Here is a 16,403-nt window from a genome sequence, read left to right as displayed (position 1 = left end):
GATGGCTCAGTGGATAGAATGCTGGGCCTTGAGTTGAGATATTATTGTTCTGTCATTCAGGCATGTATGATTCTTTGTGACCCTATTTGAAGTGATTTGCCATTTCCTTCTTCAGTCCATTTGATAGATGAGCAAAACTGAGGCAAACAGGGTGAGGTGACTTGCCCAGGGTTATAGAGTCAGTAAGTGTCTGAAGCCTGATTTGAACTCAGAAAGATGAGCCTTTCTGACTCCAGGCCTGGTACTGCATCCACTTAACTATTCCTGTAGTCAGAAAGACTTAAATTGGCATCTGGTCTCAGACACTTACTAATTTTGTGATCTTGGGCAAGTCATTTAAGCTCTGTTTACCTTAATTGTTTGGAGAAAGAAATGATAAACCACTCCAATATCTTTGCCAAGAAAACTCCATGGACAATATTGACAGGATGTTGTCTATCAGGTCACAGAGTCAAGACATGAATGAACCAGAGCAGCAACAAAAACAATCTTAAGTGGGTCCTTCCTGCAGTGATGTATTTATTCTGCTCTTCCCAAATCAATTCATTGTCTCATTCTCCAAGAAAATTATTCCCAACTTCTCATTTCTTCTCAAACATCCTATTCCTTCTCTACTTCTTGCCTTGCTTTTTTTTTTTTTTTTTTTCCTTAGGAATCTAACCTTATATACTCTTCCCTACCTCTAGTGGAGGTCATTTTCCTTCTAAGGGAGCCCCCTTTTCTTCCTCATCTCATATCATTCAAACATTTTCCCTCACTATATTCTCCTGCTCTCTGGTCTCATTTGAAGAAGTGTCTTCCCAAGGAACTCTGCATGCATTCATGATTCCATTTTCTTTAGTCTTCTCTTTGAGATTCTGTGGTGCCCATTTTCTCTTACCTTCATTCTGTCCTTATTTACTGGCTATTTTCCTACTGTTACAAACAAAATTATCTTTTCCCTTTCCTTAAAACAAAATCTTTACATAGTTAACTCTTCTTCTCTCTAAAATCCCACATATTTCTCCTTGGCTATATCATTTGAGATAACTATTTACACTGTGTGCTTCCATCTTTCGCCTCTTCCTTTACTTAATTTCAAACACCCTACAACCTAACTTTTGAATCTCATCATTTAACTGAAACTGCTGTTCAAGACTTTAAAAAAATTTTTTTTTTATTACTAAATTTAATGGTCTTAAATTCTCATTAAGTTAAGTAGACTTTTCCGAAGTATCTGACAGTATGTTTATTGATTACCCTCTTCTGGCTACTCTCTCTTCTATTTTTGTGACATTACTACCAAACTCTGTCCTCTCACTTCTCTGAATCTTTCTCCTTAGTCTCCTTTGTTTAGTTCTTAGTGACCTATCAGCTCCCATGACTTCACATGCAAATGATTTCCAGATAAACATAGATATATATTGCACACACACACACACACACACACACACACACATATCTCAAGCTCCAAGCTTGCATTACCAACTGTGTTTTGGAGATATTGAATTGTATGTCATGTAGACATCTCAAACGCAGCATATCTAAAACAGAACTCATTATCTTTTCCCCTTAGCTTCTTCCTCTTCTGAATTTCTCTGTTATTCAGGGCACTACACCCTCCCAGGAACGCAGCCTCTTTTTCATCCATAATGCCTCACTCTTATTCATTTTATATACCTAGTCAGATTGCCAAATCTTGTCATTTCTACTTTCCCAACATGGTCCCTTTATCCTCACTCTCACAGGCACTGCTGTTCTGAATTGTTGAAATAGTTTTTTACTTGTTCAACATGCCCCCTAAATGTCTTCCTCTTGTAATCCAACTTTTCTGTCATCTGCCAAAGTTATTTTCATTAAGTGTAGGTTTACCCCTGTTTACCTCTATAATTCCTCTTTCCATTAAATTCCAGTAGTTTTCTATTATTTTATGAATAAAATATATCTATAAACTCTTCTTTCTGATATTTAAAATTCTTCACAATTAGAAATCTTCCTATAATCTATGTCTTCTTTCACATTATTTTTCTCCATGTTATACTTGCTGTTCCTCATGCATGATGATTCCCTTTTTTCATGTTTTTATACTGATCTTTATACTAATACTGTAATGCTTTCTTTACTCATCTCTGTTTCTTCAAATTCCAGGCTTTCTTTCAAGAATTAGCTCAGAAGCCACTTTCTTCAGTAGTTCTTTTCCATTCCTTATAATATACTAGTGTCATCCTATACAGGTTACTTTGTATCAACTTTATATATATATTGCATATACTTGTTCAGGTATCTGTCTCCCATATTTATATGATAGCTGTTCAACTCTCCCCGCTCTTTTTTTATATATATTCTTAGTTCTTAAACCTTGTGCCATTTGCTGATTGTGTGGAAATGATCTTTTTTTCTCAAATTTTCAATTGTACTTTGTTTGTTTTTCTCTTTTCCCCTGTAATATTTTGCTTTGCCCCATAGTTATTTATTCTCAAATCTTATCACCCATATTAGATTGTAAATCTAATAACCTAAAGGCCAGTATCTATATATTATTGTCTCAAATGCCTTGCTAAGGACCTTTTAATTTTACTTTAGGTTTAATTAATTTGTCCTGAAATAAGTTGAAATACTTTGTAGTATTGAACACCTAGTGGCCATAGTTTGATATTAGGAACTTGTAGTAGAGTTAGTGCATAGCATTTTGTTTGACTATAACAGAAATGAAGAGGAGTTTGAATTGAGGAAGCATACTATATAGCATTTGTTGGGTTTTGCAGGGGGAGAATTGAGTTAAGTAGTGATGATTATATTCAACTTGATTTGTTCATACTGAACTTCCTTAGCCATTTTAATAAAAAAGTAAAAATGAGATCAAAGTATATCCTTGTATGCTATTTAGTGTTGTTTTTCATTTTGCTGATTATTTCTCGTGATGGGGAAGAAATACTATAATTTTAGATAATCAGTGTTTAAAAATTTCTGTTAACTGAACTTGTAGGATTTAGTAACTTTTTTTCCCAGAGACTTATATATTGGTATATACTGGTAGATAATTTTTTTTGGCACATTTATTCATTATAAACATGAGTTTTGCCTATATGTTCATTTTAAATTAATATTTCATTATAATTTCCTGCATTTAAATTCCTTTTTTATTGATGTTAAACTTCATTTAATATATGTCTTTACATAAGTGCATTTTTTATTTGATACATTACAAACAACGTTTTGGTTTTGCTTTTAGAAGGTACATATTTAAACTGTTAACTGTTAGATGGAACTTTGCATTTTGACAAGTTACATAGGAGTTTTGTAATATTTTTACTGTGCTCCATTAACAGGACATTAACCTTTGCCCATAAATCAGTTAGCAAGCATTTATTAAGTACTTAACTATGTGCCAGGTATTGTTCTAAGTGCTGGACAATATATTTAAATTTTGCTGTGTTACATTCACCTTGATATTTTAAGTGCATAATATGTAGTATGAATGCAGAAATTTTTCTAAAATAATTTTTTGGTTTGTCAGTTTTAAAAAAGGGTATTATGTGGGGTTGCTTGGAACAGTAGAATAGAACAGATAACTATGGAGCAGATTTGCCTCTGAAATCCTTTTTGAATCCCCTCCTCCAACTAAAATTATTTTAGCCAATCATCACCTTTCTCATTTTGCTTTACTGTTTTAAAAAAAATTAGAATATATTGTAAAATGCACTTTACAATCATATTTATATGCACATATATTTTTACATTTGTATTTATTGGCCTTACATCTAGTAGCTTTTATTTTTCATTTCAGATGTTTTACTTTAAAAAAGCTTTAATTTGACATATTTGTAATAAAATAATATTTAATTTTAAGATTTACAAGAAGCTCTTTATTTCATATATTGATTGTTGATTGTTCATTGATTGATTGTTGCATTCAAAGCTCCCTTTGAGTTTTGAATGCAACAGATATTTTTATTGACATTCTTTCTAGCTGTGTCTTGTCTATGCATCTATTGTTAGGATCAGGATTTTTACCGTAAGAATTTGTAGAATTTAAAGCTCAGAAAAAGGTTTTTCATGTCTTACACACAGTAGGATTTGTAGGAGAAAAAAATTCCAGTATATATAAGTGAAATTTATTTTAAATTCTATCATTTGCTTTTTCAAGTCTACATTGGATGCCAGAATTTCTAAATTTAGGATCTGCAGGTCATTCCCCATGGTTTTTTCCATTCCTGTCAGACAGAAATGATGAAATGTGTCATTCTCTTTCCCCATCTCTAGTGACAATATATAGTGAGCTTACTTGTGTGTGAATATTTAAAAATTCAGGGAAGGTCCTTAAATACATTCCATATGTCAGTCTTTTCTGTATAAGGAGGTGGCTTCTATTTATTAACATTTGTTACCTCAGCCATTTAAATTCTTGCTCTTCACACTAAGTATATCTTGTTAGATGAAGGGACTTATCTATCTGATGGACAGAACTACTGCCTAAAGTCAAAAGAAATTTAGAAATGTGAATTCTATTGAAAACAAAGATTAGCCATTCTTTAAAAGATAATCTCTAGAAGATATGAAAATTTGGCAAGCAATGTAACTAAATAAAAGCCCAAAATGCATTCTTTGCCCAACATCCCCACAAAGGTTTTTTTGTGATGTTCTTTTCTTAACTGTGGAATGCTGAAAGCACTTTCAAACACTCTGTCTCTTTCTGATCCAGTAGCTTAAATAATACTATAGTTTATAGACTATGTAGATAACATTTGAAAACAAACAAATGATATATAGTTCCCCAAAAGCCAAATGACTCACTCGAAATGCTTTTGAAGCACAGAAGACACAGGTGATATGCAGGAGTTACCATCTCAATAATAGCAATTGAATACAGGCAGCTATTTTTAATTCTTAAATTATTATTAACCAAAAAGCCATTAGTAAAATCACTTCAGCTCTTTTCCAAAATGGCTTTGATTGTTTGCTTTAGTTCTAAGTAAGGGGAGTCATTGAAGAGTTAAGTTTCTTCCCTACCTTTATATCTGAAATATCATTAATATTCTGCTTTAGACACAATTTCAATGTTTAGAATGTGGGGAAATACAAAAAGTTCTTTGAGGTTTTTCAGGAGCCATGTAGATGTTTGTTTCTTATGTCCTAGCTATGAAATGGCTGCAGTTTCTACCACCGGGATGAAATGGTCTCCTCTTTGAGAAAGAAAACTGACGATGTCATTTGAACCTGTAGAGGGAGCTAGGTCACGTGGTCTAAGGCAGAATTGTTCATGTATTGTCCAAGGAAACAGCAAGAATTATTTGAACCTTCAGAAAACTTAAGTACCATAACAATAAATGACCAAAATCTTAGTCTAAGAATGAGTTTCGATAAAACAAGTTTGATTTTGTTGGAAATATAGCAGTACTCAAGAGCTATGTGTCTGTATGTGTTTTTAAATTTCATGTTAATATATTTTTATTGATTGCTGTAATGCAACTTTGAACTGTTAAACATATTCGTTGCACAGAAAAATCTCTTTCCTTCCTTTCTTTCCCCCTTTCTTTGAGCTCTAAGGTGTTGGTGTTTTGTGTAGTGTGGTATTCTCTGACCAATTCATTTGTAATTTTGGATACTTTCTTAGTAAAAGAAAAGCAGTATTTAGGGGAATTTAGCTGAATGCAAAATGCTTTTGTTTTGCCACCTTGTTATGTTTGACATTCTGATAGCCTGGTAATACTATTTGAAGATAAGACTTGAGATTTTGAAGCTGATTAAAATCTATAGTGATTTTTTCCCCCTAGTTTTTTTTTTTAAATGTTAGTAATAAAATATTATTGACTTTGAATGGTGATGCTGCTCCATATTTCACTATTAACAAAGAAGAAAATTATTAAATATAGGTTAGTCATTTTCCTTCTAGATTATTTGCATTGTATTTGATGATTTAGAATGAATGTTAATTTTGGGGCATCACTAGTTTTAAAGTTTTGTTTTTATTTTTGTTTTGTTTTGGGGGGCAGAAATTATTCAGCATTCACTTACTGGTTTTTATAGATCAGTTATAAAATTAAAAGAATAATTTATTCTACTAATAGGATAACAGTTTAGAATACACTTTCCTGCTTCCCTTTTTCCCCCATTTTCTACCTCTTAAGTTATCTAAGTTATCAGTATGAACTTGAATATTTTTACGTCAGTGATAAAACTTGTTTGAACCCAAGAAAAAAATGACATTGTTATTATTATTGATCCAACATATGAAAGATTCATGCTTCTGTTTTAACCATTACTATCTGGCATACATGCAGGTGCTAGATAATCAAATAAAGATACCATTTATTGGTAGTTGGAAATCATGTGTTTCAGGTTCTACTGGTAAAATTGGAAGCATTCATGTTTTCAAAAACATTATGACAAGAAAAGGGAATCTTGTTTGCTGTCCTTTTATACCTTGTTCTGGAAATTGTAGACCTTGTGACGCAAATTATAATTTTTCTTTTAAGCTTATAGATTTCTAATGCAGGATATCATTTTGTTTAGTTATATCATTTTCTTACTCGCCTAGCATATAAAAGAGTTTATTATTTGTCATTTTATACTTAATATTTTGAGAACAAATGATTTGATCTTATTTTAAAAAGTTTAACAACATTTATAAATTTATGAAATACATTGTACCCTGAAATGTTTTTCCCCTTCATGGAGAACCCCTCTCCTCTGCCAAACTCAAAGCAAAATGCAAATTAAAACCCATGTACTTTCATATTCTGAATATTTCATTCTTCTTATTTGAAATGAATCTAGCCAATCCATGCTTTAAAATATTCTTGTGAATTTTTCAGTACATTTTAGTTAAGAGTATTACCAAATCAAGTTAAAGTTGCCAAGATTTTTTGTTGTATTATTTGATTGAACAAAGATTAAGAGAAATTTACATTGAAAATTCTTCCTTTATTCTATGGTACTTACAAATGTCCAAGTTCAACTCATTAGAATAATAATCTACTTTAGTAGCTGTTAGTAATTATTATTGTGGAATGTAATAAGGTTGTTATTTAAGATCACATTGCATTTATAATTTCCTAATCCAGCAGTGTGGATTTGAAATAGAAAAATCTAGGTTCAAATTTAGTTTTGTTACATACTTACCTTTTAACTTTCCTAGACTTCTTTCTTCATATGTAGAATGATCATATTGGTCTTCGTGATCTCCAAAGTTCCTTCTAGGCCTGAAATCCTTTGTTGCTAAACTGTAGTCAAATCTCAAAATGTTTTTTTATATTATAAATTAATCTTGTTATCTTGTGTTTATGCTTAATATCTATCTTTATTGGTCTGCAGATTATTAACTGCTATCTGTGTCCTTTAGTGCCAGTCATTTTCAATGTTATTTGAAATGCCATGGCATCTTTAGTAGGCAAGAGCTAACTCTTGGAGAACTCTAATAGAACATATTATGTGGCTTTTCAGAGTATGTTTTTAGGTTATAGAAGTTTGGTGCTTTGGCCTTGTTATTATTGACACATTGTTTTTTTTCTGTCAGGGGGACCAGGGTAGAGGAAAAGGGTTGTGATTTTGAAAATAATAGCTATTCCAATGGAAGCCCCTAAGCCTGCAAGTTCTCTGTGAAATGGCTGCAGCCTGGACGTGAACAGTGAAATGGTCTCCACTGGGCATGCTCACTCTGTAGAGGGAGCTTTTATCACATGAGCAGAAACTGAATCACTGTTCATGAGGATCTGGAATATGCAACTCTTTGAGTCTTCATCAAAAGAAGACGACAGATGCCTGCAGGTACAGTAGCTTGTATCCATGTTCCATCTGTCACAAATAGCCTCCTTCCTCAGGTTATTCCCACAACATTTTGATCAGAGGTAGAAAACCTTTAAGGGGAAAGGAAGGTAATCATGGTTGGATTCTTTTGCCCTCTTTCTTGGCCATATGCAAGGTAGTAATCTGTAGCATAGCAGCAGTGTGTCTGTTATAAACTGGTATCTGAGCAAGTCACATTTAAAACCTTTTTTTTTTTTTTTTTTTTTTTTGAAGGAAATGGTTGTTGGAATGACATTTACCTACTTGGGCTTTTTGTGTTAGATCACTAATCTGGGTACAGTTTTGAGGGTGTAGTTTTCCCAACTTGAAATGAAAAAATAAACAAATCCAAGAGTTTCCTCATCTTTTCCCTTTAATTTGTTTCAGTAAAATTGAAGCAGAGTAAGCTATAGGTTTTTATATGTATTTTTAAAAATTAACCAAGAATGAGAAATCTTATCTTAAATATGCAAATCTATTAAAATTATTTCTTTATTGTCATGGTGAAAACTTAAAAAAAAATTATAGTGGTTGAATTGTGGTATTTCCACAAAGATTCTAGGCCATACAAATAGCTATTACCTACTGTCCTTGAGCCTGTGATAGCCTTGGCTTATAGCCTTGGTTTATGTCAAACAAGTCTACAAGTTGGCTTTTGAACTGATGGGAGGATGGAATTGGGGGTGGATTAGATAGTGAATCTTGTCATAACTGACAGTCTGTAGAGAACAATTTAACCATTGACATGTCTTTTTTTCTTGCATTGCCAGAGGCCAATGTGGCAGACTTAAAGAGTTCTGATTAAAATTATTTCCTACTTTCTTTCTTGTCTTTTAAAATAAAAATTACTTATAAAAGTGTTTAACGTTACTGTGTATTTGCCTTTAAAAAGTTGTAAATGTTACTGTTCTAGATGGTATCGTGGTAATCTTAATTCCATACCATCAATTTGTGCTGTAATTTTAGGGCACATGTATTTCTGTCTAAGCTATTTGTTTATATCACAATGTATTATATTATGTATATAGTTACCTTAGAAGAACTGTGATCTTGTATCTTTGAGGCTCTTTCAGTACTGAGAGTTTCTCCCCATTGTTTTAAAACCCATAAGTTCAAGAATGACCTTTAATAGTGAACCTGTTAGCTCTAGTTATAGACATTAGGACCTTGTGTAAACAGACAGTGCAAGAAAATAGGATGTGGTATGATAGATTTGAGAGAGCAGTGAACTTGGCACTGCCTGCCTGGGTAGTCAATGCAAGTCACTTAACCTTTTGGGGACTCAGTTTTCTGATGTGTAAAATGAATTGGTTGAATTTAGGTTATTTGCAAGAACATTCCACATGCTTAAGATTGTATGAGGAATCTTATATTCTTATGAAACCTGTAATGATTGAATAAGGCAATATTTCAAAAAGAGCTTAAATTTTGTAAGACTTAGCAAGGCAGATGGTAGTGACCATTTTATTGAAAAATAAATATGGGATCTTTATAAAAATTTATATGTGTGTGTCTGTGTCTGTGTGTGTGAGTGTGTGTATGAATACAGAATTGGAGAGTCTTTGGTTTAGGATAAGAAAAGGGCCTTAAATATCATCCATCTAAATTCCTTTTATTTTATTGATGAAAAATTCAGGCCCAGTGCAATAAACTAATTGACTCAAGGTGACACAAGTCAATGGCAGGGCTGGGATTTGAACCCAGGTTTTCAGATTCATTTTTACATAATTAAAGATATAGAATCAGATGAAAATAATTTATGTAGCACACTTAAAAGCAAAAGCAGATTTAATCATATCCAATGTATAAACATATACAATGTGCTTTTATTTCAGATTCTGTAGCAAATGTGGCATGACTCATCAATTTGGTGTATTAGCCAGGAGAAGAAAGATTAGTTTGCCTCTTGTGATTGCCACAAGCAAAGTTATTAAAGTGTACAGATTTTAAAACTACATAGAGATTTTTTATTTGCTTGCATTACAGTACTTATTACTTCCCAGGATAATATTTGATACACTTCGATGATACTTTGGATATATAGATAATGAGAGTTGTAATTTATAATAGTTGAAATTGATTTATAATATATAGATAGGATGTTTATTACAATACTGCATTGTTGTAAATTTTTGTTTACTTAAGCATAGCTGTGAATTTTAACATCCCATTTAGTGATCCTTTATAGGTTGCTTCAAAAGAAAATTCTGTTTTTAAATTCAGCATTGAATTAGTGTATGTAACTCATGGAACAGGTTTCCTTTTGTGGTTTTATAAGATTAGAATTGGTTATTTGACTTTTTTCTCAACCAGCATCTTAATCCTTTAGAAGTTGGAATAACTAGATTTTTTGGCCAAGATTAATTTTCTGTTGAAATTTAAGATTGTTCTAATTGTAGCTTGCTTCCCTTTCTTTATTTCAATGGGATCCAACTTTGAGCCTAGTTTGTGGTAGCTAAGGCTCAAATTTTCTTCCAGAGACTCATTTCAAAAGTGATGGGAAGAAAGGCTTTTGTCCTAGTGAATTTTGAAGTGTCATTTGTGCATTGTGGTATAATAGATTGAAGGTAAATTGAATTCCATAAAATTGTTGATGGTTCAAAAGCCACATTTGAAGTTCTCTTGCCTCCCCTCCCCCTTTTGTATTTTTCTTCTTTCTGGTTTCCATTCTGTTTTGCAAAAACAAAACAACAACTGGCTTTATAGTGGGATGGGCAAAGAGGCTTGAGAAGATAAAATGCTAGGTTTAAAATGTTAAATGTAACTAGTTTCTCCTGGAAGTATAAGTGGACACTTATTGCCTGTGTGACCATGCGTAAGTCACTTAACCATTTTGGGGTTTCATTTTTTACATGTGGAAAATGAGGGGGTTGGAATAAGTGACCTTTCTTTTTAGCTCTGCATTGCATTCTATTTGGGGATTTTTAATGTATCCAATACTTTGACTCCAGATTTTGAGAACATGTGGTTTTTATTGGCCTCTACTTTACCCTTGTTGAAGTAGGTGCAGTCTGTAATGTTGTTCATCAGAGGAAGATGGTTCACTTGATAATCCTAGCTAGATTATAATTCAGTTCAACAAAGACTCAATATGTATTTATTAATGAACTACATGCAAGGTGGTGGTGTGTTTTTTTTTTGTTTTTTTTTTTTTTTTTTTTTTTTTGTTAAGGAAATCCCTACTCTGGAGGTTTTTATATTCTGGGGGAGGCATAATTCCCTTGGGGTTAGAATGGGGGGTCGGATGGGGTGGAATGAGGCTTGTTATGAAAGACTTCACTGAGGAGGTAGCTCCTTTGCCAGCTTTGAAGGAAGCTAACAGCTATGGTTCTGTGAGAGGATGAGAAGAAAGCCTTTGGAAATTATTGTATAGATGAACAGAGGTAGGAGATGCTGTTGAGAAAATTTACCTTTTGGTCTGGAATATGTAGGTTTCATAAAGTAGAATTGTATAATAGAAGATTAGAAAGATAAGTGGGAATTTATTATGGAGGCTCTTAAATACCTGGTTAAAATTTTTTATTTATTTTTATCTTGTAAGCATTACATTTAGGGGCATGGGAGTAAAATGGAGAGAGTAAACTTTAAGGAGATTATTTTTATAACAGTGTGAAAGATGAGTTGGAGGGGAGAAAGAATAGGAAAAGGGTGAGCAATTAGACTCTCCCTCTGTGTGTGTGTGTGTATAAATAGGTGAGAGTTCTGGATCTAACTGGATCGTTTAGAACAATCTTAAATTTCAATAGAAAATTAATATGGATTGCTATATGAGTGGCAAAAAGAGCACAGATATGAAAGATGTTGTAGAGACACAATTAGCAAGATTTGTTAACTGAATATGAAAACAGGCCAAGAAGAGTCATGGATGACTGAATTTGTGAACCCAGGAGTCCTCACCAGAAATAGGAAATTTTTGTGAAAGATTTGGGGTAGGAAGACATTGAAAGCTTTTTTTTTTGTGGAACCATATATTTAGAGTTGGAAAATGTAGATCTAGACCAAACCCTTTAATTTATAGATGAAAAAATGAGGCCTAGTGAAGTTTAGTCATTTATCTAAAGCTCCCCCCTTCTCTTCTCCCTCCCCTCCCCAGATTTGAACCTGTCTATGGATTTCACATCCAGCATTCTTTCTCTTGTGTCATGTTTGAGATATCAATTTGATAATCTTAAAGGAGATACCAGTCAATTGGAGAGAGTTGTTTGCTTTTCAGAAGAGACTAGTTTTCAGGAGAAAGATTTGGGAGTCCTCTTCATGTGTGTTACTAATACCTATGGGAGCTGATAATTTCAGAATAATCTTCAGAAAAAAAAGAGACCAAGATGAGCATTGAGCAAAGAAAGACACGGATGAAAACTGAGAGAAGAAATAGACAGGAAGATAACCAGGAAGGGGGGGTTTGGTGGTAGTGGCAATCAAGAGTATAAAATCATCAGGGAAGGCAAGGAGTAAGACTGAGAAAAGGCTTTTGGATTGAGCATTAACCTTGGATAGAGAAGTTTCATTTGAGGGGTTGGAAGCAGATTGCAGGGGATGGAGAATAAGTGGGTGGTTAGGCAGTGGAGGCAACAAATGTAGATGATTCTTTCTAGGAGCTTGGCATTATTACAGGGATATGCTTATCATTCTTGGGAATTTTTACTGCTTAGGTTTTCCTGATTTCTTGAAGGGTATAAATCTTTTAGTTTGCATTTAAAGAAAAACTGGTATGAACTCAGTAATGACTTCTCTTTGAATCCCCACCGCCAAGTCAGTCTTCTCTCTTAAACATTTTAGAAAAATATCAAGCCTGAATATAAGATTTCTAGGTGATATCGGAGATAGATATGCCCCAGGAAAGCAGAAATGGTGAATACCATATTTTGCTTTTCCTCTCGGTATCCCAAGAATCAACTTATTATTAGCTTTTATGGAATTTGGTTATTTCATGGTTAGATTTTAACATAAAACAACCCTTCTAATATTCTCAGCAGCAGAATTTCCTAGTTTTGAATTTTTATCTTAAGGCTATTCAGTGTGGCCTTATAAAGAACTTGGTTTGAACAGGCCTGTATATTAACTGTGACTGTGAGAAACATTAGTGTTGCAAATGCTAGCTTCTATTTTACTGTCAAAAAATGGCAGGTCACTGTGTGTCTGTAAACAATGCAGTTATGAAATGGCAGTGCAAGGCTGAGCTGAGCATGCTCAGAACAGCCTGTAGGGGGAGGTGATCAGAGAAAGATGATCTAATTCAGTGCAATTCTTGGGATTGAAAGACCTGGCTACAGTATTCTAATGACAGAGCAGGAACAATACTTCAGGGACTAAATCCTTGTCCATGGCTTAAAGATTCTGAGGATTTCTTCTCTTCTCCCCCCTCCCCCCTTTTTAAAGGACGATAGGCACTAAAGAGAATGTCTTGCTTTGAACATATTTTAGAAGAATAGTGCCTTAGCATGGGGGGTGGGGTGGGTGGTGTTTCTACTTCAATTATAAGAGGATTCTTCTTCTCTTCCCCCCTTCCCCATTAGTCATCTCCCCTCCTCCCCCACACTTTTCTTCATTTTGTAAGAGGCTTCATTGCTGCTGCTTGACGCCCTTATTTTACCCCTTCTTTTCCTTCTCCCTGTCTTTTGACTTGGAATTTTGTATTTAAGAGGGCCTAGAAATAAAGAAAGGCCTGGAAATTCCAAGAAATTCCAGGCATTGAGAGGGAAGGCATTTTCCCTTTATGGCAACCTGGCTTTCAAGTTGGAAATGAAGTCAACTTCTGTATTCCCTTGAGTGTGTCCTGATGAACTGAGGGTAAAGAGGAGAAAATCTGGAGGAGCTGTTTTTCTGGAATTGTCATAATGTGGATCTTTTAACCACAAGAATTAAAGCAAGTATTTGTATGAGAACTGGAATGCAGGCATGCTTTCTGTTCTAAATTTGTTTGCATATATTGCTTTGCTTCAGTTACCTGTCTTAACACATTTTATTCTCAGTTCTTATTCGAACTATTAAAGTATCCTGTTCATAAACTTCAGAAATTGATTGCTTGATGTGAATGGGAGAGAATTGAGCTTCTGTATATAGCAGTAATTGTCAAGTACAATTTGATTCTTGCTTTTGTTACGTTACTCTTCTTTGAGAAAGATAGTGAAGGTGCCTAAATAAAGCTACTTTTGTCAACTTCAGCCTTTGTACTGAGGAAATGGAGCATCTATAAAATCCTAATTCTGTAAATAAAGACATTGGTCATAAATTAGACCTATTATTAAAAGTCTCCTATTATATGTGCGCTTCTCCATTTTCATATGTAGGGACTTGTAGCTTTTTTGAAAGATTTTGGGAGGAAGATTTTAATAATAAAAAAAAATGATAGCTTCTTAAAAGCAAGGTAAATTTTTTTTTGTGAACAGTAAACTTTAACCTTTTATTGATTAATTTGATCTCAGCATAAACTTTTTGAACAAGATGTCATCTTGTTTTACTAAACTAAGGTTGTTAACATGATTGCCAGACAGAGCCTTTCAAGGAAATAGTTTTTGCCCTTTGGTGAATAGGATTTTGATTTGGGTGATACTACCTTGGGATAGGCTCCCAGAGAAAGGACAAAACTTGGCAACATGGCTTCCTTTGCCAACATTTGAGTCAAATGTTTGCTTCTTAAACAACTCACTGGTGAAAAGAAGAAAGGGGGAAATGGCCTTTCATTGGGAGTTATTTACAGAAATAAATGGCTGTGTTGATTCTTTGTATTATTTGGAAAAGCTGATATTTTTTATGTTACATGAAGTAATGTATTATTGATGTCCTCCACACAGAGTTGCTCCTGAAGAAGAGTTTCATTCCTTAGCTCTGGCCCAGTGATTTAAGATTTAAAAAAGATTTGGAGGAGAGATTATTTGAATGGAGGGTAATTGTGGGAAAGGGTTTATGGGGGTGGGGTGAGTATAAAATTGCTGGAAACTTTCTTAGTACTAGATCTAGAATCCTTCTGTCATTCACTTCTCTTTTATAGACCTATTTATCTTTGGGGATTTCTGAATGTTAAAGGAAGGACCAAGTTTAAAAGAAAACAACCCTCTAACAACCCTTTTAAATATACATTGTTCTTAATGAAGGAAAAATAAGTCTGCTTCTCTGTCTCTCTCTCTGTCTCTGTCTGTCTGTCTCTCATTGACCCTTCCCTACTACATTAGACTTTTGTTTACTTTAAGGGTTTTTTTTTTCCCTTAGCCCTGTTTGGCCATTATCTGAAAGTATAATCTAGGTTTACCCTATGACAAATTAGATCACATTTTTCTTATCTTTTGAATGACATGTCTATTATGATTAATTCCTTTCTGGAGGTAAGGAGAATAAACTAGTGTCTACTATATTATCATTTTTCTTTGTATTTTTTTTTTTTTTTTTTTTTTTTTTTTGGTTTTGTTTTTGCCTAGAATCAACATTCTGTACATTAAACTTAAGAGATTCCCTTTTCCAATTCACAAAGAAGGCATGAAAATGTTTCCTGGAAAATCCTACCTAGTTAGTCATGTTTGAATTGTACAATTGGAAAGATTCTGTAGCCACTGGTCTCCTCACATTCTCTTCCTCCCCCTCCCTTGCTTAAGTACCTTGAGCCTTGGAAATTACATCTTTACTTAAAAAAAAAAAAAAAAAAAGTTTTCTGCCTTTATGTCCTTGTGTGTCTTTATTTCTTGGATTTTCCCATTCAGTAAAACTGGCCTTTAGAAGGCTTTGGAAGAAGCAAGCATCAGTTTCCTTGTTTATCTCTAAGGTTTTCCTGGAAGAAAGAGGAACAAAATGATTTCTTTTGTTTGTATTGTAGTACATCATTTTTGTGGCATCGATAGAGTGACAAAGGTTAGAAATCATTTTGTTATAGGCAGTGGTATGGAGATTGACGACTACAGGAAAAGAAGAGCGATTGGGACTTTTATTTTGAAGCAGCCTATGCTTGGCAGTTGGCTTTTGTTGGGGCTGCTGTTGAAGCCGACATTGCTCTGCTAGGAGGGAGGGTATAAGATTTCTCTGCCAATCAGGAGACGACAGATTGGGGCATGGTGGAGTGTGAGCAAAAAGGGAAGTTTGCTTTGAATTTAAGGGGAAAAAATGGAGGTATTGGCACTTCTATAAAGTTGCTACTAACAAGTTTAGGTGGAACTGTGTGCTGGATGACTGGACTAAATGGTTGAACAGTTAAAAAACTTGACTATTTTAGAGGAGAGAGAAGTGTGTATGTGGCTGTGTGTGTGTGTGTGTGTGTGTGTGTGTGTGTGTGTGTGTGTTTTCTTTAGAACTCTGAATACTGTCTTCATGTTGGAAAGTACTTTTTCCCTGAAGTGGATGGAGCTGACTTCTGATAGGCCAGTAAAGGGAAGACTGCCCTTTTTTGTGGTAACTTACTGGGAGGTGGATTTCAAAACTGGTATTGCTTCTTCCATGGTCACTGACTCAATTATGTATTTTTCTTTTCACAGGACATAAATATCAAATTGATGCAATGTGAGATTTGTGATTATCTTTAGGAAATGACAGGAATTGTTCTCTTTAATGTTAATGAGTACCATTTTGAGTTGGTTCAATTATAGGCAAATAGAAAAAGCTTCCAGGAAAACCTTGTAAAAATTTTTTGGTTTTTTTGTTAAGAAATATGGTCATTT

At 33.9% G+C, this 16,403-nt stretch overlaps 1 protein-coding gene across 18 annotated transcripts in view; it reads left to right on the top strand.

Moving 5' to 3' along the window:
- EHMT1 (euchromatic histone lysine methyltransferase 1) overlaps positions 1 to 16,403 on the top strand; it is a 265,726-nt gene that overhangs the window by 94,595 nt on the left and 154,728 nt on the right. For 3 of the 18 annotated variants that reach the window (XM_074288969.1, XM_074288970.1, XM_074288971.1), the window contains one exon: positions 7,496 to 7,746. The exons of 12 other annotated variants lie outside the window; for them this stretch is intronic. In XM_074288969.1, coding sequence (XP_074145070.1) covers positions 7,684 to 7,746 — 63 coding nt within the window. In that variant the 5' untranslated portion in view covers positions 7,496 to 7,683. Of the gene's footprint in view, positions 1 to 7,495; positions 7,747 to 10,516; positions 10,580 to 13,426; positions 13,628 to 15,712; positions 15,859 to 16,403 lie in introns of those variants that run through there. 3 more of the 18 variants (XM_074288984.1, XM_074288985.1, XM_074288974.1) reach the window with 3 other exon arrangements.

The sequence above is a fragment of the Sminthopsis crassicaudata genome, chromosome 2, assembly GCF_048593235.1.
Source record: "Sminthopsis crassicaudata isolate SCR6 chromosome 2, ASM4859323v1, whole genome shotgun sequence".
Lineage (NCBI taxonomy): Eukaryota > Metazoa > Chordata > Mammalia > Dasyuromorphia > Dasyuridae > Sminthopsis > Sminthopsis crassicaudata.
Note: the sequence above shows the minus strand (reverse complement) of the source record. Positions and strands in the feature narration are given on the sequence as shown.